The sequence below is a fragment of the Rana temporaria genome, chromosome 4 (assembly GCF_905171775.1).
Source record: "Rana temporaria chromosome 4, aRanTem1.1, whole genome shotgun sequence".
NCBI classification, from domain to species: Eukaryota; Metazoa; Chordata; class Amphibia; order Anura; family Ranidae; genus Rana; species Rana temporaria.
In genome coordinates, this window is record NC_053492.1 from 322,600,526 (window position 1) to 322,623,610 (window position 23,085).

General features: G+C 48.6%; 2 protein-coding genes across 2 annotated transcripts; both read left to right on the forward strand.

Moving 5' to 3' along the window:
* Positions 1–6,005: 6,005 nt before the first annotated feature.
* On the forward strand, positions 6,006–7,628 carry LOC120935733 (tigger transposable element-derived protein 1-like). The gene has a single exon (XM_040347792.1). The coding sequence runs from the start codon at positions 6,006–6,008 to the stop codon at positions 7,626–7,628; it is 1,623 nt and encodes a 540-aa protein (XP_040203726.1).
* Positions 7,629–21,578: 13,950 nt separating this feature from the next.
* Positions 21,579–22,067, forward strand: LOC120935734 (protein LDOC1-like). Its single transcript, XM_040347793.1, has one exon. The coding sequence runs from the start codon at positions 21,579–21,581 to the stop codon at positions 22,065–22,067; it is 489 nt and encodes a 162-aa protein (XP_040203727.1).
* Positions 22,068–23,085: the final 1,018 nt, after the last annotated feature.

Genomic DNA, 23,085 nt, shown 5'->3' on the forward strand with positions numbered 1-23,085 from the left:
GGATATGATTAAGCCCTTGGGGCTCAATATTGCTATCTCTTGTTAGGTTTTGGGAAGTTTAGTTTCTGTCTAACATTACCCTAGCCTAAATTTTTTTCCTCATTTATTTAAATGTGTGTTTTTCTCCAGCTATTACAGTTAGTTGTATATTAGCGGAGTATCTCAGATTTGTTATTATGGCTCCTAAGGGTGCAGGGAACGCTAAAAATGCTAAAGGTGTTAAAAAGCCGAAGGGTTCCCCATCGGGCTCGGAGGATATTTCCCAGAATCCACCTGCCCCTACCTCCCCGGAGGATCCGGAGGTTGCTGCCCTGGGTGAGCCATCGGGGTTGCTAGGTGCTATGGCGGGCCCTATTCAACCAACTCCTTCCTATGTCACGGAAGAGATGTTAGCCTCCACCTTGGGTGGATTTGAAAAGAGGATGGCCGCTCTTATTACGGCCTCTTTATCCGGGAAGAAGCGGGCTAGGTCCCCGTCTCCCAGGTTTGAATCTCCTGAGGAAGATGTCCTTTCCACTGAGGAATTGGAAGATACAGGAGACCAGGCTGAGGATCATTTGGACCATTTGGGTTCTGAAGATTCTACTATAGAAGAACCTTTTTCAGCTTCTCACGCAGAAAAATTGTGGGTTCAGTCCTTAACGGATATGGTGCGGTCAGCTTTTAAAATGCCTTTGCCTCAGCCTCTGGCCTCCGCTGTGTCCTCATTGGGCTCCCTAAAAGCGCCCCAAGCCAACCTGGTGTTCCCGGTCCATCCTTTGTTAAAGGACCTGATATTTCAGGACTGGGTTAAGCCAGACAGGATTTTTCTGCCTCCTAAAAGGTTCGCAGTTATGTACCCTTTAGAGGAGGAGTTTTCAAAAAAATGGGCTGTCCCCACTGTTGACGCAGCCATATCATGTGTCAATAAAGCTTTAACATGTCCAGTGGACAATATTCACATGTTCAAAGATCCTGTGGATAAAAGGCTTGAGACCTTACTAAAGGCATCCTTTTCCACAGCGGGGGCAGTGGTCCAGCCAGCTGTAGCTGCCATTGGCGTCTGCCAGGCTTTAAAAGACCAGGCCAAGCAGGCCCTAAAGGACCTCCCGGCTCAACAGGCTCAGGACTTAGCCGATCTACCTAGAGCCTTATGTTTCGCGGTAGACGCTATCAAGGATTCAATCCAACAGGCGTCCCGCCTATCCCTGTATTTGGTCCACATGAGAAGATTACTTTGGTTAAAGAACTGGTCTGCAGAAACCCCCTGCAAAAAACTCCTTACAGGATTCTCCTTTCAAGGAGAGAGATTGTTTGGAGAAGATCTTGACAAATATATTCAAAAGATCTCTAGTGGTAAGAGCACCCTTTTACCGGTTAAGAAAAGGTTCCGAGGTCCCTCTTTTAAGCGCCCAACCTCTCCAGTTCCAGGGCCCTCATTCTCTAGGCAGTATCGACGGCCTCCTGGACGCGCAGCTGCAAACAGGCCCCAGGGGCAAGCTGCAGGGAACAAGAGACCGTGGAACCGTAAGCCGGTTAAGGCTGCCCCTAAGGCAGCCTTGTGAAGGGGCGCCCCCACTCTCTCGAGTGGGGGGAAGACTCCGGTTGTTCTCGGAGTTGTGGGGGGCCCAAGTTACCGACCAATGGGTTCTGTCCTCAGTAACTCAGGGGTACAAGCTGGAGTTTCGGGAGTTCCCCCCTCCTCACTTTCAAATGTCAAGACTTCCAGGCGACCCTCAGAGACAGGCATCGCTTCTGTCCGCCCTAGAGCGACTCCTATCTCAAGGAGTGATTATGGAAGTACCAGCAGGGGAGCAAGGACAAGGGTTTTACTCAAACCTCTTCGTTGTCCCGAAGCCAAACGGCGACGTCAGGCCTATTCTGGACCTAAAGTTATTAAACCGCTTTTAAGAGTCCGGTCTTTTCGAATGGAGTCCATTCGTTCGGTGGTGGCCGCCCTCCAAGGAAAGGAGTTCTTGGCCTCCATCGATATAAAGGACGCATACCTGCACGTTCCGATTTTCCCAGGCCATTACAGGTATCTGCGTTTTGCCCTAAACTATCGGCATTATCAGTTCGTGGCTCTTCCGTTCGGACTAGCCACGGCCCCTCGGGTTTTTACGAAGATCCTGGCCCCCGTATTAGCCATCCTAAGGGAACAGGGCATTCTGATCATGGCCTACCTAGACGATCTTCTGGTAGTCGACCACTCAGCGGCCGGTCTAAATCGGGCAGTGTTGCTAGCAGTAAACTGCCTAGAGTCCCTGGGTTGGGTTCTAAACCGGGACAAATCGGCTTTACAGCCCACAAGAAGGTTGGAGTATCTAGGTCTGATTTTAGATACAAGACAACAACGGATCTTCCTGCCCCAGTCCAGAGTGGACTCGATAAGGGAGTTAATCCACATAGTCCTAAGCAGCACAAGGCCATCTATACGCCTCTGCATGCGCCTGTTGGGAAAGCTAGTGGCCACCTTCGAGGCAGTGCCCTATGCCCAGATCCATTCTCGGAGACTACAGAGAGCAATTCTCGCGGCCTGGGACAAAAGACTCCAGGCCTTGGATCTTCCCATTTCCCTTCCCTATGCGGTAAGGCAGAGCCTGTGTTGGTGGCTAGTCACAAAAAATCTTCTGAAAGGAAGATCGTTCAATCCCCCCTCATGGAGGATAGTAACCACGGACGCCAGCCTATCAGGTTGGGGTGCAGTCCTAGACGATTTAACCCTACAGGGGAAATGGTCAAGGGCAGAATCAGCCCTACCCATAAATGTCTTAGAGATCCGAGCAGCTCGGTTGGCTCTTTTGGGCTGGACGGAGGTTCTGCAGGGCTCCCCAGTAAGGGTACAATCCGACAATGCCACTGCCGTAGCATATATAAACCACCAGGGTGGCACCAGGAGTCAGGCAGCCCAAAGGGAGGTAGATCGGATCTTTTCATGGGCAGAAGCCCATGTCCCCTGCATCTCAGCTATCTTTATCCCCGGGGTGGACAATTGGCAAGCGGACTTCCTCAGCCGCCAACAGATGTCCCCAGGGGAGTGGTCCCTCCATCCCGAAGTGTTCCAGGTCATTTGCCGGAAGTGGGGTACTCCGGAGGTGGACATTATGGCGTCCAGATTCAATGCCAAAGTAGCAAACTTTGTCTCTCGAACGAGGGATCCATTGGCCTGCGGGACAGATGCCTTGGTGTGTCCTTGGCATCAGTTTGCGCTAATCTATGCCTTCCCTCCAATACGGATGCTACCCCGTCTTCTTCACAGAATTCAAAGGGAACGCAAGCCAGCGATTCTAGTGGCCCCAGCGTGGCCCCGAAGACCTTGGTACTCCTTGATAAAAAGGATGACCGTAGAGGAGCCTTGGGTCCTCCCTCTACGTCCGGACCTCCTCTCACAAGGGCCATTCTACCACCCTGCCTTACAGGCCCTAAATTTAACGGCCTGGCGGCTGAGTCCCTGATTCTCAGAAACAGAGGCCTTTCAGGGCAGGTCGTTTCTACCCTTATAAACGCAAGAAAACCAGTTTCCAGGTTAATATACTATAGGGTGTGGAAGGCCTATATTACCTGGTGTGAAACCAGGAAATGGGATCCCCGCAAATATACTATTGGGAGAATCCTGGAGTTTTTACAGTTGGGAGTGGAAAAAGGTTTGGCGGTCGGCACAATCAAGGGGCAGGTGTCTGCCTTGTCGGTCTTCTTCCAGAGATCGTTGGCTGCCCATTCCTTAATGAAATCCTTTTTACAAGGTGTTATTCGGGTGAATCCCCCGATTAAAGCTCCCCTGTATCCTTGGGATCTAAATTTGGTTCTATCGGCCTTGCAAAGGCAGCCCTTTGAGCCCTTGTCCGTGATTCCTTTGGTCCTTTTGACTAGGAAACTAGTGTTTCTGGTGGCCATGGCATCCGCCAGAAGGGTGTCGGAGTTGGCAGCCTTGTCATGTAAGGCACCTTATTTATTATTGCATAAGGACAGGGTCGTTTTGCGGCCGCTTCCGTCCTTCCTGCCTAAGGTGGTATCAAATTTTCACCTTAATCAAGATGTGATTCTTCCATCATTTTTTCCAAAGCCTTCTTCTAAGGAAGAGAGGTTACTACATTCCTTGGATGTAGTTAGAGCTGTAAAGATTTACTTGGAAGCTACAGCCCAGATTCGTAAGACGGACGTCTTATTCATTCTGCCGGAAGGGCCCAAGAAGGGCCAGGCAGCGTCTAAGGCCACTATTGCTAAGTGGATTAGACAGACGATTATTCAGGCCTATGGCCTGAAGGGGAAGAGTCCACCCTTATCGGTTAAGGCTCATTCCACTAGAGCTATAAGTGCCTCTTGGGCAGCGTATCACCAGGTCCCTATGGCTCAGGTCTGCAGGGCAGCAACCTGGTCATCTGTCCACACATTTGCAAAATTTTATCAAATGGACGTTAGGAGGAACGCTGATTCAGCCTTTGGGCAGGCGGTACTGCGGGCCGCAGTTTAATCTCCTCTTGTCCGGTGGCACCTCTTGTTTGGTTTTTTCTGGTTGTCTCCCTCCCCTCATGGAGCATTGCTTGGGGACATCCCATATGTAATGGCTATGCTGCTCTGTGTCCCGTGATGTACGATAAAGAAAAAGGGATTTTTATTAACAGCTTACCTGTAAAATCCTTTTCTTGTAGTACATCACGGGACACAGAGCTCCCACCCCTCTTATGGGGAATTTTGGGATGCATATTGCTTGCTACAAAACTGAGGTACTCCCACTATGGGTGGGGGTTATATAGGGAGGGAACTTCCTGTCGGAGAGTGCCAGTGTCCATCACCTGAAGGTACACTATATAACCCATATGTAATGGCTATGCTGCTCTGTGTCCCGTGATGTACTACAAGAAAAGGATTTTACAGGTAAGCTGTTAATAAAAATCCCTTTTTTTAGCGATCTGAATACTTTGAAGTGCAAAGGAGGTCTTTTAGACCCCTCATCCCTCCATAAAGAGTACCTGTCACAACCTATTACTGTCACAAGGGATGTTTACATTCCTTGTGACAGCAATAAAAGTGATCAATTTTATTTCTTTTTTAAAACACAATTTAATAATATAAACATGTGGAATAGAAAAAAAAAACTGCGCTAGAACCCAAATACAGTGATACCTCGGTTCACGAACGCTTCTGTTCACGAACAACTCGGTTCACGAACAGAAAAGTTCATATAAATATGCTCCGGTTCACGAACTCCGCCTCGGTTCACGAACAGGAGCCGCGGCCATTTTAATGCTATTTCCAGGCTGTCACATGGTCGTGACTTCCTGTAGGAAGATCGTGGAGAGAAGAAGACACACAGAAAGAAGTGTACTGCGAGTACTGTGCATACATTTCAAGGTATTTTTTGATTTTTGGTGTGCTTTTTAGCACATACAGTACTGTACTGTACTACAGTACTGTTCTTGCTGTATTGTACAGTTCACTGGACACCCAATATGGCTCCCAAGAAGCATAGTGGAAAGAATAAAGTGCAGAGCAGCAATGAAGGTGACAAGAACAGCAATGCAGGTGACAATGTGCAAAGTGGAAATGCAAGTGACAATGTGCAAAGGGGAAATGCAAGTGACAATGTGCAAAGGGAAAATGCAGGTGACAAGAATGTGCAGCGCAATATGGCTCCCAAGAAGCATAGTGGAAAGACGAAAGTGCAGAGCAGCAATGAAGGTGACAAGAACAGCAATGCAGGTGACAATGTGCAAAGTGGAAATGCAAGTGACAATGTGCAAAGTGGAAATGCAAGTGACAATGTGCAAAGTGGAAATGCAAGTGACAATGTGCAAAGGGGAAATGCAGGTGACAATGTGCAAAGGGGAAATGCAAGTGACAATGTGCAAAGGGGAAATGCAGGTGACAAGAATGTGCAGCGCAAGCATGGGGGCAAAAAGAAAGTGCAGAGCAGTAGTAAAGGTGACAGCAAGGTTGTGAAGAAAATAACCATTGAGCTGAAGAAGGAAATTATAGAAAAGCATGACCGTGGTATTCGTGTGACTGATCTGGCCTCGGAGTACAAGATGGCAAAGTCAACAATCTCGACTATTCTGAAAAACAAAGCCGCCATCAAAGGAGCTGATGTTGCAAAAGGAGTAACAATGTTAACCAAGCAGAGGACGCAAGTGCTGGAAGAGGTGGAAAAACTTTTGCTTGTGTGGTTGAATGAGAAACAGCTGGCAGGTGATAGCGTTAGTGAAGCTATGATCTGTGAGAAAGCCAGGAAATTGCACAGTGATTTACTGCAAAGAAGCCCCTCTACAACTGCAGCAAGTGACGAATTTAAAGCCAGTAGGGGGTGGTTTGAAAAATTCCGCAGGAGAAGTGGCATCCACAGTGTGATTAGACATGGTGAGGCTTCCAGTTCTGACAAGGCCGCAGCAGAAGCCTACAAGTTAGACTTTGCGGAATTCATGAAGACAGAAGGATACGTCCCTCAACAAGTGTTCAACTGTGATGAAACAGGGCTCTTCTGGAAAAAAATGCCGAACAGAACCTATATCACGCAGGAGGAAAAGGCACTACCAGGGCACAAGCCCATGAAGGACAGATTGACCCTTTTGCTGTGTGCCAACGCAAGCGCCGATCTGAAAATTAAACCACTACTGGTGTACCATTCTCAGACCCCTCGTGCATTTAGGGAACAAAATGTGAACAAGGCCAGACTGCCCGTCATGTGGAGAGCCAATGCCAAAGCTTGGGTCACAAGGCAATTGTTTATGGAATGGCTGCACGAGGTGTTTGCACCCACCGTCAGAAAATATCTTTCTGATAACCAGCTGCCTGAAAGGTGCCTTCTTCTGATGGACAATGCCCCGGCACACCCTCCAGCCTTGGTGGATGATATGGATGCTGAGTATGACTTCATCAAGGTAAAGTTCCTCCCCCCCAACACAACACCACTTCTGCAGCCTATGGACCAGCAAGTCATCTGCAACTTCAAGAAGCTGTACACAAAGGCGCTCTTCACTAGGTGTTTTAATGTCACTGAAGAGACGTCCTTGACTTTGAAAGACTTCTGGAAGAAACATTTCAATGTTGCCCACTGCATTAACCTCATTGACAAAGCCTGGGAAGAGGTCACTCCCCGAACCCTAAATTCAGCCTGGAGGAAACTGTGGCCAGAATGTGTCGCTGAACGTGAACATGACATTGAAGTGCCTGATGCTGAGGTAGTGGAGGAAATTGTGTCCATGGGCAAGAGTATGGGTCTGGACGTTGATGGTGCTGATGTGGAAGAGCTTGTTGAGGAACATAGGGAGGAGCTGACCACGGAAGAACTTTCTGAACTCCACAGTGAGCAGCAGAAGGCACTTCTTGAGGAGCATTCCACTGAGGAAGAGGAAGAAAGGGAGGAGGTTAGCAGTGATGCCATAAAATCCATTATGCAAAAATGGAATGAGTGCCATGATTTTTTTGAAAAGCACCACCCCAACATAACTGTCGTGAACAGAGTGTTAAATCTCATGAATGATAATGTGGTCTCTCATTTCCGGAGGGTTATGCAGCGCAGGAAGAGACAAGTGACATTGGACAGATTTTTCAGCAAAACTGAGCCTGCAGCTAGGAGACAAAGGAGAGAGGAAACCCCTGAAGGAGATCCCCCTGATGTCCTTATGGAGGGGGACTCTCCCTCCAAACAATAACTGCCTCCCACCTGCCTTCCTCCATGCCAGAAGTCATCACAAGCAAGGTTAGTGTCCTCTCTTTATACATTACTATACTGTACTAATGTGTATTGTAATTTTTGTGCTTCAAAAACCCCCAAAAAAAGGTCAGCACGGATTAACCGGATTTACATTGAACCCTATGGGAAAATGTGCCTCGGTTCGCGACCAATTCGGTTCGCGACCAGAGTCAGTTCACGAATTAAGTTCGTGAACCGAGGTATCACTGTATAAGGAAAAAGAGCTACTGCCACTCAAACAAACAAAGTAAACAAACGTGTGGATAATTAGTGCAGTGCCAATATATAGGAAATGTGCACACTGAATTGCATTTTAGTGTGCACCTTTCCTACATATTAGTTCTGCACTAATTCTCCAATAATATAAACATAAATAAAATAAATATGAAAACAAAAACATTATTTTAAAGCACCCCCGTCCCTGCGAGATCGCGCAGCAAAGAAAACGCATATGGAAGTTATGATTACATATGCAAACTGTGTTGAAATCACACAAGTGAGGTATCGCCAAAATCATCAGAATTTAACTCACTTCCAAAACTGACACTACCAACATTGATTAGTTTAGTTAAGCATATGCTCAAACAAGTACTTAAAAGACAAAATTAAAACATGAATACTTTACCATGGCTTAAGACCCTTTTGTTTTAAGAAATATCACCTGGATGTCCAAATTACTTATTGACCCTCATTACTACATCTCTGCACTTTGTTTTTCTCCTCTCGTCTCTCTGTCTCAAGATCTTCTCCCCTCTCAAAATTATTTCAGCCTCCTCAAAATTCCCTCTGCCTTTCTCAAGATCCCCCCTCACTGTCATGTGTATACTCTTATCTTTTATCCCACCCAAAAAGTGGCTACGTAATTGATGATGTCAAATGATGGGTTGTTTCCATGTAACCATGACAACCTCATGGTGGCCATTTTGAACTATTAATACAGTATATTCACCACCAGAGGGCCGTATTGAATTAGAATTAAATACTTGAATAACCTTTTGACTAATGCCTCGTATACACTATGGGGCAGATCCACGTACATCGGCGCATATATAGGCCAGCATAGCGCATCTCATTTCCGCTACGCCGGCTCAACTTGGAGAGGCAAGTACCGTATCCTCAGAGTATTTGCGCCCAACGTTGCGCCGGCGCAACGTAAATTCCTAGGCGTAAGCCGGCGTAATTCAAAGTAGGAAGGAAGTGGGCATGTTCCATTGAAATGAGCCGTGACCCCATGCAAATGAAGGGCCGAACGAACGGCGCATGCGCCGTGACGCTGACTATGTTCAGCGCCTCTCTGCGCATGCTCAGAACTAGGCCCGGCGTAATCAGTGAGATAGGCCCAGACATGCGCCCGTCCAGTGCAAAAGTACATCCGCTTGTTTCCCCCCCTGAAGCAAGGTACTTTTGCTGGTTTATTTGCTGCTGTATTTTTTTGAGCCATGTCTGCTCCAGCTGCTGAGAAGAGGAGGAAGTTGAATTATTCCCCACAGGAGAAGGCGGTGATTATCAGGGCCATGGCCCAGTTTGATAGCTTTCTCCATGGTGCAGAGAGTGCCAACACCACCCAGGCCAGAAGGAAGGACATCCTGTCGCAGATTGCGGCAGATGTGAATGCTTTGGGTAACGAGGTCAGGACCCCAAATGACATTCTTAAGAAAATAAATGATTTGCGTCGCCTGGTGAAAGGTAAGCTGGCCAAGATGAGGACTCATGCAAGGGGCACTGGAGGGGGACCAGCAACTACCCTGACGTTGACTCCTGAGGAGCAGGTGGTTGCCCAGTGCCTCCACAGGCATCAAGTGGAGGGAGTTGAGGGCTTGGACTCCGTTGAGGATGCCTTGAGGAAAGGTAAGTGTGTTTTATCTCCTATCTGGTGTGTAGCATGTGTGGGGGTAGAAGGGAACATGTGACAAGTGTGTGGATCCTCCAACATGTGAATGTTTTGTGTCATCCACAGATGTGCAGGAGGGTGCGGGGCCATCTGGCCAGTCCACACCATCCCCCAGACATCAGTCTGAGTCAGACCCCCTGGCAAGCCAGGAGTCATCAGTGTCAGGGAGTGGCCACACCTCTCCTCAGGAGGTGGTTGAGAAGGAGGAGGTGACCAGTGGGAATGAGGTCAGGCTCCATTTGGAGGAGTCTTCCCCTTTGGCTGGGACCAGTCAGCCCACCATCATGGGTAGCCCCTCCCGCTCCTCCCCCAACAGGGCTTCCCCCCAAGGGTCTCCCCTTCTCCACAGCCCCAAGCCACTTCTGGACACAGGAAGGTGTCTAGGAAGACTAGGGGGGTGTCTGAGGTTCTTCCTGAACACCTCAAGAGGGACCAGACCCACCATCTGGGTGTGGTTGCCATGAAGATCGACCACATGGCACACAGCATGGCCACCCTGACGGGAGCTGTGCAGGATGTGGGCTCCAATTCTGCAGCTGTGGTCACCTGCCTGGCTGAACTGCAGGCCACCACAGCAGGCCTGGGTGATGAGGTCCACGCCCTGACAAAGGCTGTCAGGGACAACACAGCAGCCATCCAGGCGGAGGGGAGGCAGTCCAGGCTTCTGTAGGCGGACACAAATGCGGTCCTCACCCGCATCACCCTGGCATTGGAGGGCAGGCCGCCAAGCGTGGAGAGACCAGGGGATGCTCCTCCTCCTGATTTCCCCCCCTCCATGAGTCTCCCATGAGGAGCTGCGGCAGGCGTGGGGCACGTCAGCGCCATTGATTTTTGTTTTTGTTTTTTTGGTATACTCAGGTTATGAGTTTTTTATGTTTATTTTTTTAATCTACTCAGGTTATGAGTTTATGTTTTATAGCCCAAGCACACAGTCAGTAGTGCAGGCTACAGTGTGACTGGTGTTTGAATGTGGGGGTGACATTCCTGCCGGAAAAGGGGTGTCACCCTCGGTCGGCGGGGAGAAGTGATCCCCAGGACCAGGGAGAAGTGATCCCTAGGACCTTATGAATGGACAGCAACATAATTGGAGCCTTGACAGGGCGTTGCTGCTCCCAAGTCCTGCATTGTGGACTTGGGCTAATCCAATGTGATGAGGATGTGGGTTGTGTGTGCTAAGGACCACAGTGGTGTGCATGCGTGCATTCTCCTTGTGCCATGATTAATGTGTGTGTTTAACGTGCAAAGATGCCTACTGTGAGGCATCTCCTGACTGCTCTTCCCTCAGCAGATGGGGTATCCTCGGGCAGGGGGGGAATGTCTGGTTCGGGGGTCAGGTCATCACGTATGTCAATCTCCAGGCCCTTTCTCACGGCGAAGTTGTGCAGCATGCAACATGCACAGATGATCTGGCACACAAAGTTTGGGGAATACAACAACAGGGTACCCCCAGACTTATCCAGGCATCAGAAACGGGACTTCAGGAGGCCAAATGTGCGTTCCACCACTGCACGGGTACGTGTGTGTGCGCATCATTGTATCTTCTCTCTCCTGGGGTTTCAGGATTCCGGAATAGAGTCATGAGATGGGGCCCAAGTGCATATGCAGAGTCACCTGGAAGGGAAGAGACAGGAGGATGTTAGTCGTGCATGTGCCCCTCGTGATGTCTGCATCATGGGGTCGGACAGTCATGCCTGACACCCATGTCACTCACCAACCAGCCAGCTGTTCCCGTACACGTTCTGTTCGAATTCTGTTGGGATGGTGCTTTGACGAAATATGTAGCTGTTGTGGCTGGACTCTGGGTGTTTGGCACGGACGTGCCATATGAGGCATTGGGCATCGGCTATCACCTGTACGTTGATGGAATGCCAATGCTTACGATTGCGGTATATGTGCTCTGTGTCACCGGGGGGGCCGTAGTGCCACATGTGTGCAATCAATGGCCCCCACCGTGCGTGGAAATCTTGCAATACTGTAGAAATCACGCGTTGCCTTCTCCCGCAGATGCTCCTGGGTGGGTCTGACAATGTGGTGGGCCATGCGTCTGAGGATTGCGGGGACAACCTGGTGCACACATCTGCTAATGGAGAATTGTGCCATCCCAGCCACAACTCCACTTGTACGCTGGAACGAGCCACTGGCAAGGAAATGGAGTGTTGCCAGTACCTTGACCAGTGGCTCCACTGCATGTGAGCGATGTGTCTGGCTGGTGATGTCATCTTTCAGGGTTGTGGTTAATTCCAGGATGGCAGCATGGCTGAATCTGGCATGGGGGCTTCGGAGGTGTATCGCATCTTCAAAGACGTTTAGGCGCGGTCGGTATATCCTCTCCCGTGCCCTCCTCTGCGCCTGTGAAGCCAGTAGTATAGCTATGACCATGGATGCCCCTGGCATGTTGGCATACAGATTGTTGTCCTGCAAGTGTGGATGCTCAGCTCGTTCCTAACGGTACTGCTGAAGCTGCTCTTCAGCTGACCTGTGCATGTCTGCTGCTGAGTTACAGCTGCTTTTATGAGGGGTAACTTTAGGCCGGACATACAACTTAGGCGCGGCGTGCGTAGCCCGTGTCGGGCGCACGTACGTTCGTGGATCGCCGTATCTCCCTCATTTGCATATTTGAATAGCAAATCAATGGTGCGTCCAGCATATATATGCGCCCACGATGCGCCGGCGTTGAAAAGTTAAGTCGGTTGGAAAAAGCCGCTTTTCAGGCGTATCTAGTTTTGTGGATACGGCGCATATATACACTTACGCCGCGCATCTCGAGATACGCCGACGTAAGTGCTTTGTGGATCTGCCCCTATCAGTTTTCCCGACAAGAAAAGCATAATGTAAGCCTTTTGTCAGGAATTTCGACCGTGTGTATGCTCCATCACACTTTTTCTTTGAGAATTCCTGCCAAGAAAAGATTGAGAGCAGGATCTCAATCGGGAATTGCGGTCGTCTGTATGCAATAAAAAAACATGCGTGATCAGAATCAAGCAGAAGAGCCGAACTGCCTATTGGACTTCATTGATCTCGGCTCGTTGTACGTCACCGCGTTCTTGACGTTCGGAATTTCAGCCAAGATTTGTGTGACCGTGTGTATGCAAGACAAATTTCAGCCGTTTTCCTGCTGAAAAAAAAACACGGCTTTCCTGTTGGAAGAACTGATCGTGTGTACTGGGCATTAGGCTTAAATAAAACTTTTAATTAGACTGAAATGTCACTAATGCCGCGTACACACGGTCGTTTTTTGTCTTGTAAAAAAACGTCGTTTTTTCTCATCGAAAAAAAACGAAGTTTTTCGAACTTCATTTTATAAAACGACGTTGCCTACACACCATCGTTTTTTCAAAATGCTCTAGCAAAGCGCGGTTACGTTCAACACGTACGACGGCACTCTGGTCCATTCAAGCTCGCGTCATAACTTGCTTCTGAGCATGCGCGGGTTTAAAAACGTTGTTTTAAACGTCGTTTTAGCCCACACACGATCATTTTTTATGACACAAAAAAAATGAAAAAAAAATTGAAGCATGGTCGAATTTTTTGTTGGTCGCTTTTTAGAAGACAAAAAACGACGTAAAGCCCACACACTATCATTTTATATGACGTTTTTTAAAACGTCGTTTTATTTCATCACAAAAAATGACAGTGTGTACGTGGCATTATGTGTCAAACCACCCCAGATCTAGGGGTGATTCATAAGATCTAATACTGTAAGAAAATATACCCACACTAATTACCTTGGCCCGGATTCACAAAGCACTTACGCCGACGTATCTCCAGATACGCCGCGTAAGTGTAAGTATGCGCCGTCGTATCTATGCGCCGTGCCCATAAACTGAGATACGCCTGAAAATGGAAAATTGTATCAAATACTTACCGTAATTTTCCTTTCCTGACGCCAAACCATGGCAGCATACTAGTGATAGAGCTCCACCTCTTGACCACTCCCTCAGGACCAGTGAATAGCATAAATTAAGGCATGGTTATCTGCCACTCCACTCTTTGTAACAAGCCACATACCGAACGCACATGGGTGGGCTCATATGCTGCCATGGTTTGGCGTCAGGAAAGGAAAATTACGGTAAGTATTTGATACAATTTTCCATTTTCCTGACGCCAACATGGCAGCATACTAGTGATAAATAACTAGCTGACAGGGTGGGATCTACTTGTCCAACCAATCCTCTAATTAGGATGAGACAGAGGACTGAATAGTCCTTCCTACAAAGTTCCCTGATGACAGGACCCCCGGGTCTATTCTGTCAAGTCTGAGTAGGAATGTTGGAAAGATCACCCTCTACAGATGGGCACCATAGATTCTTTTGAATGTGTTGCCTATGAGGCTTCAACTGCTCTGGTAGATTGCTCCGCCACCGCTGACGGAGACTCGCAACCCCTAGATCTATATGTACAACCAAGCCTGCTAGGGTCCAGTCAGTAACTTCTTTTCCTTGATTCCCAGCTGGAATGACAAAAGGTTTATTTAGATGACCTGAAAGGGACAATTGTGGACAGATACTACTTTAAAGTTCTGAAAATGATCAGTTTGTGAGACTTTCCAGTGTGATGTTCTGGAAAGTTAGGCAATGTCCAGCTGTCTGTTAAATAGCAGTCTGTTGCCATGTTTGTGGCAAGATGATCTACAAGACTGTCATGGTCTTACCTCTTTGCAGGCTTCCCTTCACTGACATGTGCTGGCAGCCATCTTGCTTCATGGGGTTCTTGTAACCTGCCTCACCCTGCGGCTCCTCCCTCCCACTGGGAGGAGCTGACTGCTCAGCATATATATATATATATATATATATATATATATATATCACGGCAGCTGCAGCATTTCCTTGCTTGGGCCTTTCTTCTGATACCTCATCCATGATCGTGCTGCTTGCTCCTGGTGACCAACCCGGCTACAGACGTTCCTTCTGGTTCCTGATTCCCGGCTTAGTTTCACCCCGTCTCTGGCTACAGACTCCGGCTTGGCTGACTCCCATCCCTGGCTATCGACCCTGGCTTTGCTGGACGACTCTTCTGGCAGTTTCGATCGTCAGCGTGGACTTTGATCTTGCTGTTTGATTTTCAATAAAATCCCCTTATTTATTTGTGTTGTACGTCTGATTCATGCTTCCATGACATTAGGCCCAAGCCATGAATCCTGACGGTACAGGGCCATCCACGCTACCCATGCTGGTTGCCAGACTTGATCAGCAGGATCGCCTGCTGGGTCAGTTCGCTCAGGCGTTGCAAACCCTGCTTGCACGCACTGCTCATCTCGCTCCTGTTGCTGATAGGCCGGTTGTCGCTCCTGTTTTCACTCCTACTGCCGCTCCGGTTGTTGCGCCAGAGTCTACCCCGGCACCCGTTGTTGCGCCTGCGGTGTCGTGGGGAATGACCGGTTCTGCCCCCCTCCCACAGCGCTTTGGGGGTGAGCCAACTCAGTGCCGAGGCTTCCTTAACCAAGTGGGCATTTCGAGTTGCTGCCACATGCTTTTCCTACTGAGAGATCGAAGGTGGGCTTCCTGATCTCGCTGCTCTCGGACAAGGCCTTGGCCTGGGCAAGTCCTTTATGGGAGAACAACAATCCGGTGGTTGCTGAGTTTTCCGATTTTGTTGCTTCTCTTCGGAGGGCTTTCGATGTGCCGGCTCGCTCTGCCTCTGCTGCAAAGCTCCTTATGTCCATCAGACAGGGTTCACGATCGGTAGCCGAATATGCCATTGAGTTTCGTACCCTGGCAGCAGAGGTGGGCTGGAATAATGAGCCCCTGGTGGCAGCCTTCTCCCATGGTCTCTCTGACACCCTGAAAGATGAGGTTGCGGCTAAGGACCTACCCGTGGAGCTCGAGGCTCTCATTTCTTTCCTGATATTGATTGACACCAGACTCAGGGAGAGACCTTCCTTTAAGGAGAGCCTGCGGAGGCCTCCCAGCAGATTGGCGCCTACGTTTGCTGTCCCACCCGTGCCTCCCTCTCCTCCCATGCCTCCTGGGGTTGACGTGTCTGAGGGGGAGAGGGCACTTCGGAGACGTGAGGGTCGTTGCATGTACTGCGGTCTCAGTGGGCATTTTTGGATGTCTGAACCGTCCGGGAAACGCTCGCACCTGAGATCCTGTCGGGGACAGATCTTGGGTGGAGTTTCTTCGTCCCCGGTTTCCCGTGTTGATAAACCACTGCTCACCGTTGTCCTCTCCTGGGCCGGGGGCTTGGTGGCGGCCCAGGCGTTGGTGGATTCTGGTACTGGTGGTCTTTTCATCGACAGTAGATTTGCTGCCGCAAACTCCATTCCTCTGCAGGCTCGAGGTTCTCCACTGGTTCTTGAGGCGATTGACGGCAGACCCCTTCAGCCGCCGCAGGTGACTCATGAGACCCTTCCAGTGGAGATAGCCATTGGGGCCGTTCACAGAGAGTCGGTCTGCCTTCAAGTCATTTAGTCTCCTCAGTACTCGGTGGTCTTGGGGTACCCCTGGCTCCAGAGGCATAATCCAACTTTTGATTGGAGATCGGCTGAGATCTTCTTGTGGTCCCCACAGTGTGGGGCTAGTTGCATCCATGGACCTGTCAAGGTGTTGTGTGCCTCCTCGGACTCCGTGTTGCCCTCTGAATACAAGGAGTACCTAGATGTATTCGATAAGGTGCAAGCTGGTGCCCTGCCTCCGCACCGCCCATACGATTGTGCCATAGATTTACAACCTGGTGCCATTCCTCCTCGTGGCAGGGTATATCCACTGTCGGTTCCTGAGAATGAAGCCATGGAGGAATACGTGAGAGAGGCGCAAATCCTCTTCCCCAGCGGGGCAGGATTTTTCTTTGTAAAGAAGAAGGGCGGAGAATTGAGGTCATGCATCGACTATGACAACTATGTTCTCTGTTGACAGCCTCAAGAGGAATCTCATTTACAGGAAATGTTGGGGAAAATATATATGTTAGATTAGAGTCCAAGGACCACGGTTATGGAACGCTCTGCTAACGGACATCCGCATGGAAGAAAACCATCGGGCCTTCAGGAAGAAAGTTAAGACCCACTTCTTCTGAAGGATAAGGAAAATAATGGATGGAAAAAGCGCCCTGAGGCGATTTAGTTCGCAGGTGTAGCGCTATACAAGTTTTTCACTCACTCATTGCCGTCCCATAGAGAGATCAGAGCATCTGCCCCCTGCGCCTTGGGGTGCGGAAACAAAGTCAGACATACCCAAAGTTTGCGATTACTGTGGGAAACGAGGAGGTCTGTCTGTGGTAGGCCCCACCTGTGGACCAGGTCAGAGAAGACCTGGGACATAGACCCTCGTTGTGCTCTGGGAAGCTTGTACTTGTTCAAAAAATCCACTAGGAGGTAAACTGCTTCTGGAATTTTGCTGGTGATCTTCCATCCCAGGCTTTTATCTCTCTCACTAGCATATTGCCGCGAGTTTCTGCCCTGTTGCTCAACTGCAAGGAGACTGGTCTTCCTTGACTCTGTGTAATAAGGCCAAAGTGCTAAAAAAGGCTGTTTGAACCCCAGCGCATTCAAGATTACCCTCCTTGTCTGGGAATCCCTGCTTGCCTTGACCGAAATTCCCTCACAGTGCATCTTCCCGAGTGTCTTGTAGACATGATTCGTAATTCCTTACAGACCGAGACTTGCTCAAGGACTTTCCATCACTGCGGACCGCTACTCATACTGGGTAACACTGTTATTAGCGGTGTTCGATCCTGTTTCCTCCCTTGCAGAATTATTAAAATTTAAGTTGAAATTTGTGCAGGTGCCCATGCACCCCAGGAATCATCTGTATGCATGATGACGTTGTGCCCAGATGACTGAGGCACTGAGAAACCATCAAACAAGCGGAAGTATACTTCCTCAGAATTCTGTTCCTGACCACTTCCTCTGATATAAATAAGAGGAACTAAAGCACCCCCAGGGTACACTAACCGTTAGAATGGAGACAGTTGGTTTTTCTTTCCCTCTAAGGTGTGAGGATAGAATAGGCATCCTGAAAATCCAGCAACAGCATCTAGCCATGTGGTTGTACTGTTTAATGGACTTCATCTTATAGATCTCAAAGAGGGCCCAGAAGGGTTCGACCTCTTCCGATCTGCTACTAGACACTAGCCAACATCCCCTGCAAACTCCAAACAGGATTGTATAGAAAACCTGCAATCCCTTGAGTCTGAAGTGTATTGTAGCATTGTAGCAGCACACCTGTTGTGGTGGACTAGGCATATGCGTGGGAGAGAAATGGTCTGGAGGAGGAGCAGTGAGGAATTTCCCGAAGTGACCATGAGTGCCTGATACCTTCATCCAAGGACCTGTACCACATGCTGTCCAGAAACACGTAAAGTGTGCCCTCTAGGTTTTACCTCAAGGCTCCATTTCACTATTGCAACCCCAAAGTCGCGTGATCTTGCTGCGATTTTTGCAGTTTTTATTATTATTTTTTGCTGCAATTTTGATGTGACTGGAAACAATGCCTGTGTAAGTCGCATCAAAGTGGGATCAAAGTAGTGCAGGGACTATTTTGAAGTCGCTGCCACTTGAAGTCGCACAAATATAAATGATACTTCATTGGAAATCATGGGGAACGGCCTGTCATGCGACTTTCCAGTCTCAAGTCGCACTAAAGGAAACTGAGCCCTAGAGTTTGGGCATGTACTTGTGTGACAGATTTTTCCCAGAAGTCTGTCATGCGACCTTCCAGTCTCAAGTCGCATTAAAGGAAACTGAGCCCTAGAGTTTGGGCATGCACTTGTGTGACTGATTTTTTCCCAGAAGTCTGCACTAAGATACAAGTCAGACTTTTTTTACACCCACTGCTACAAAAATGTCATTTTTGGCAAGATACTCCCAAAAGGAAATCATGTCTAAAGGGATGCAGACCCTGTCACTCTCCTCAGAGTCCTGCAGGTGCAGCAGCTGGTTGATATTTATTAAACCATTCCCATTAGACTCGCCCAACACATGGACTGATTATTGCTGGCACCTGCAGAAGCTACAGAATGTAGGAGCGGGTTGACCCTTAGCTTGTTCAGGGTATACAGTTTTGACAGCCTGTTTATATGGGCATTTTTCTCTAGCCCCCTCCATTCCTTCCCACTTTTGTTTCTAGGAAGCAATACTCAGCCCAGGGTCTCAACCGTATGGCCTCCCTAGCCACCAAAGTGCCAGGATGCTCTTCCAGTGGTTGGGCTTTGAATCATGTGTCAGGGCCTCAGTCTGCAAAGCGATTCCCTCTCTCCTCAACAGAACTCTGGGAGAGAGGATTAGGGCCAGGACACCCCAGGCAGCCGCAACACCAATCCGGCAGACTCCAAGACTTCTACAGAAGGACAGCCACGCAGGTAAAAGCATCCAGCAAAATGCCACATTTGCACTGATAGGAACGCTGTCTCCTATGGCAACAGTCTGCAACAGTTTACAGTACAAGTGTAACAGTAGCTTCAGGTAATTAAGGCGAGTTCAAAACTGAATCTTGTGCCACTTTTATCAATAATAAAGACATTTGGCATTACCTGTTAGCTGCATACTTCTCCAGGCAGTGTCTACTCACCAGCTTCCTGGGCATAGGTACTGTGCCATAGGCCCTGCAGGACTTTTGCTGGGGCACCGGCTCTGGGGAAGAGGAGCGAAGACGACTTCCTTGGAAATTTTCTCCTGAGTGGGGGCGCCATCCAGGCTATGCTCCCCTGATGAACGTCCGCGTTGCCTTGGCCCGGCTCTTTTGGGGCTGAAGCAAATCAAAGCAATCCGCACAAGAGGGCACTCTTTTTCCTGAAAACTTACCTATACGGTGGTCCCCACCCTAGTTGTTGAGGGTCTTTGTATTATGAGCAGTAACTGACTCTTGATCTGTGGAGAAATGGGACGGCCAGCTGAGGTAAGATTAGCTAAAAAAGAGCGACAGAAGGAGCAGGAGTAGACATAGGAGTAAGGATTCCACTTTCCTTCCTGATTTATCTACATACACCTACATCTGTATATACACCTATACACCTACACACACATATATATATATATATATATATATATATGTATACATACCTACCTGCAGAGGGTCAGTCTGGGTCGGGTTAAGAAGGGGTTAATTGAATAGGGTAGGAACTTCCCTTTCAGACCTGATTGTCAGCTGAGCTGAACATGTCAGAGAAGAATTGTGTGTCAGCAGCATGCTGTGTGAGAGGATCCATTGTTGGATTGTGTACCTGCTGGGGTGAGCAAAACCATATCAGAGACTGTATCTCTGGCTATAGCCGTGTACTTTTGTCTATATATCAATCTGTTGGCTAAAGAGACTGAACCTTTCCTATCTCTGTACCTGTGTTAGAAGACAAGCCTGTAGTTTCTTCTGTTTGTTTTGCTGAAGCAGTGAATAAAAAAGGTAATGAAAGACAAAAGGAGGGAGATACAGGTAAAAGGTACAGGAGACCCTGTATGGCACAAGGGGCCAAGAGAGATAAAGCATAGCTGGCCCCTCCATATTCCACAAGCGCTGCAGTTATCAATTTTAAAAGCAGACTTCGTTCCTAAAGAGGAAACACTGCAGGAGCCCCAATAAGACCCACAGAAGGGGCTCCCAGACAATAGCGCTTTTAGCAGCCTGAGCGCTGGGACTTCGCACTGGGAGAGGCTCAACCCAGACGCTTACTGCACTGAGGCAGAGGGGGGACATAGTACTGCTTACTCTTCACTGGTGCGTGAGGTATGAGGGAAAAAATGAAGAATAGGGTGGCGGCTAATCATGCCTTAATTTATGCTATTCACTGGTCCTGAGGGAGTGGTCAAGAGGCGGAGCTCTATCACTAGTATGCTGCCATGGTTTGGCGTCAGGAAAATAGGCTTCATCCGACCGACGTAACTTTCCTACGCCGTCGTATCGCGGGCGCATATTTACGCCGGCCGCATTTGCCGCTCCCATTAATTTTCTATGCACATATGAAAATGAGGGAGATACGCCGATTCACGAACGTAGTTGCGCCCGGCGCATAATATACGCGGTTTGCGTAAGTCGTACGTCCGGCGTAAAGTTATTCCCCATATAGGAGGCGCAAGTCATGCTAAGGTATGGACCATGGAACCCAGCCGTTGTATTTTACGTCGTTTATGTAGTATGTGAATAGGGCTAGGCGTAGGTTACGTTCACGTCGTAGGCAGTGATTCGACGTATCTTAGGCAGTTGTTTCGTCGTGATTCTGAGCATGCGCACTGGGATGCGTCCACGGGACAGCGCATGCGCCGTACGTTATTTGTATCTTTATGACGCTCAGTCCATCATTTACATGGGGTCACGCCTCATTAGCATGGCTCCCGCCCACTTCCACCTACGCTGGATTACGCCGAGGAAACCCAGCGTAGATTTGAGAGCGAGTGCTTTGTGAATGCTGTGCTTGCCTCTGTGCGCTGCGTCGGCGTAACGCATATTCGATACGCTACGCTGGCATAAATATGCGCCAATGTATGTGAATCCGGGCCCTTATCTTTAAATTCATTAAACTAGGCAATGTAGAACTTAACCCCATGTTTCTGACTAGAAGTATAATGTCACGGTTAATACCGTGCCAAGCAGACAGCAAGGCGTGGTCGTGCCCCAAGTGGCTCTGGGTGGTATTGAACCTGGGACCTCTCTGTTGCTGCTTCGGTTCTTTACCTCTGAGCCACTCCTCAGTTTGGTATTCTGCTTGCTTTCCAGCTAAGGTGGTTCTGAATGATGTGCTGATCTCCTTGCAATCTGTACCTGTCTCTCCTGGTCCAGCTGAGGCAGGTTACCCAATCAACTAGGGTATAAAACACTGCCTCACTCTGAGGGAGTTGTCAGTTCATTGTGAACCTTTGGTCCTGTCATTGCCAAAGGTTCCTGTGTACCTGTATTCCTGTGCTTTGTTTCAGCTACAAGACTGACTTTGGCTTCTGACCCTGGCTATGTTTATCGTGTATTCTGAATTCTGGAGTCCCTGACCACGGCTTAACTTTGACCATCCTTTGGCAAATCCCTGTCAAGCCCCCATGCACAGACTCACAGCCCAGGTAGCTTCTTACTTTGTTACCGTGGGCTGTGTGTACTTGCAAGGATGAGCATACAACTCTGCAATATGGACTCCAGCCAAGGTAAGCCCTTACATAATGAACTGACCAGCAACATGGAGTCCGCAGAGTTGTACAAAATGCTCACCTCCCTGGCTCTGCAAGTCTCCAGCCTGGGCCATACCATTTTGGAACTACAGCAAGAAGTTCAATTACTTAAAGGGACAGTACGCCCAGCCCCCGAACCAGCATATCCTGAGCCATTTGTTATGATGCCAGAGAGGTTTGCCGGTAGCCGTGCATCCCTCTTGTGTTTTAAGATGGATTGTGAGCTGCTGTTTGCTCTTAAACCTAGGACCTATGCCACGGACTATGTTAAGGTTCGCGCTTCTATCAACCTGCTAACAGGGCAAATCAAATCATGGGCTCATCAGCTGTTACAGGAAAAGAGTCCAGTCTTGGACAGCTGGGAAACCTTTGTTTGCTCTGGACGCTCACATTCCTACTTCCAAGAAAACCAATGCTCCCAAATCTGATACAGCTGGGCTCATCAAGTCATCCCAGCAGGACTCCCAGCACTCCCCCTAGAGGTATAGACTGGAATAAAGCCTGAACCTAGGTGATATATACATTGCATCCTGGATGCAACCAGGGAATTTAACCTGCCTGCTGCCACAAAATATATATATATATATATATATATATATATATATATATATATATATATATATCTCATTATATAAAAATGCACAAACCAAATTATGTGACACTGTTCAGTTAATCATGCCTATAACTACTCCAATATAATTTACTAATATATTGTGAATTATTGTCAATATGATTGCTTATGCAGTACATAATACAATAATTTCAAAACACAATTTGTTAATACCGTATTTATCGGCGTATACCGCACACTATTTTTCCCTGAAGATCAGGGCAAATCGTGGGTGCGCAGTATACGCCGATACACGCTTTCCCGCCACGAGTTTGAATACTGCGCCGGCATATACCGAGCGCAGTACACTCGTGTATCTTCGGGCAGTCTCGGCGCCTCTCGCGCTGACGTCCTGAGCGTACAGGACGTCAGCGCGAGAGTTGCCGAGCCTGCCCGACGATACACGAATGTACTGCGCTCGGTATATGTCGGCGCAGTATTCAAACTCGGCGCAGGAAACGAGCGGGGAGGACGCGAGGACGCCGCAGAAGGACACCGGACCCGACGAAGAGGACACCCGAGCCGCAGAAGGACGCCGGACCCGACGAGGCCGCCGTGCAAGACACCAAAACTGTAAGTACAAAACATATTTTTTCCACAGGAATTCGGGCAACTTTAGGGGTGCGCGCTATACGCGGGAGCGCGCTATACCCCGATAAATACGGTATGTATTTTTCTGTATCCCTCAGACAAGGAAAGAGAAAAAAAAAAAGGATTTTTTAATACAGCTTACCTGTAAAATCCTTTTCTTGGGAATACATCACGGAACACAGAGCCTTAATAACGTAATGGGTTATGTAGTCACCACAGGTGATTGGACACTGGCAAACCTAATT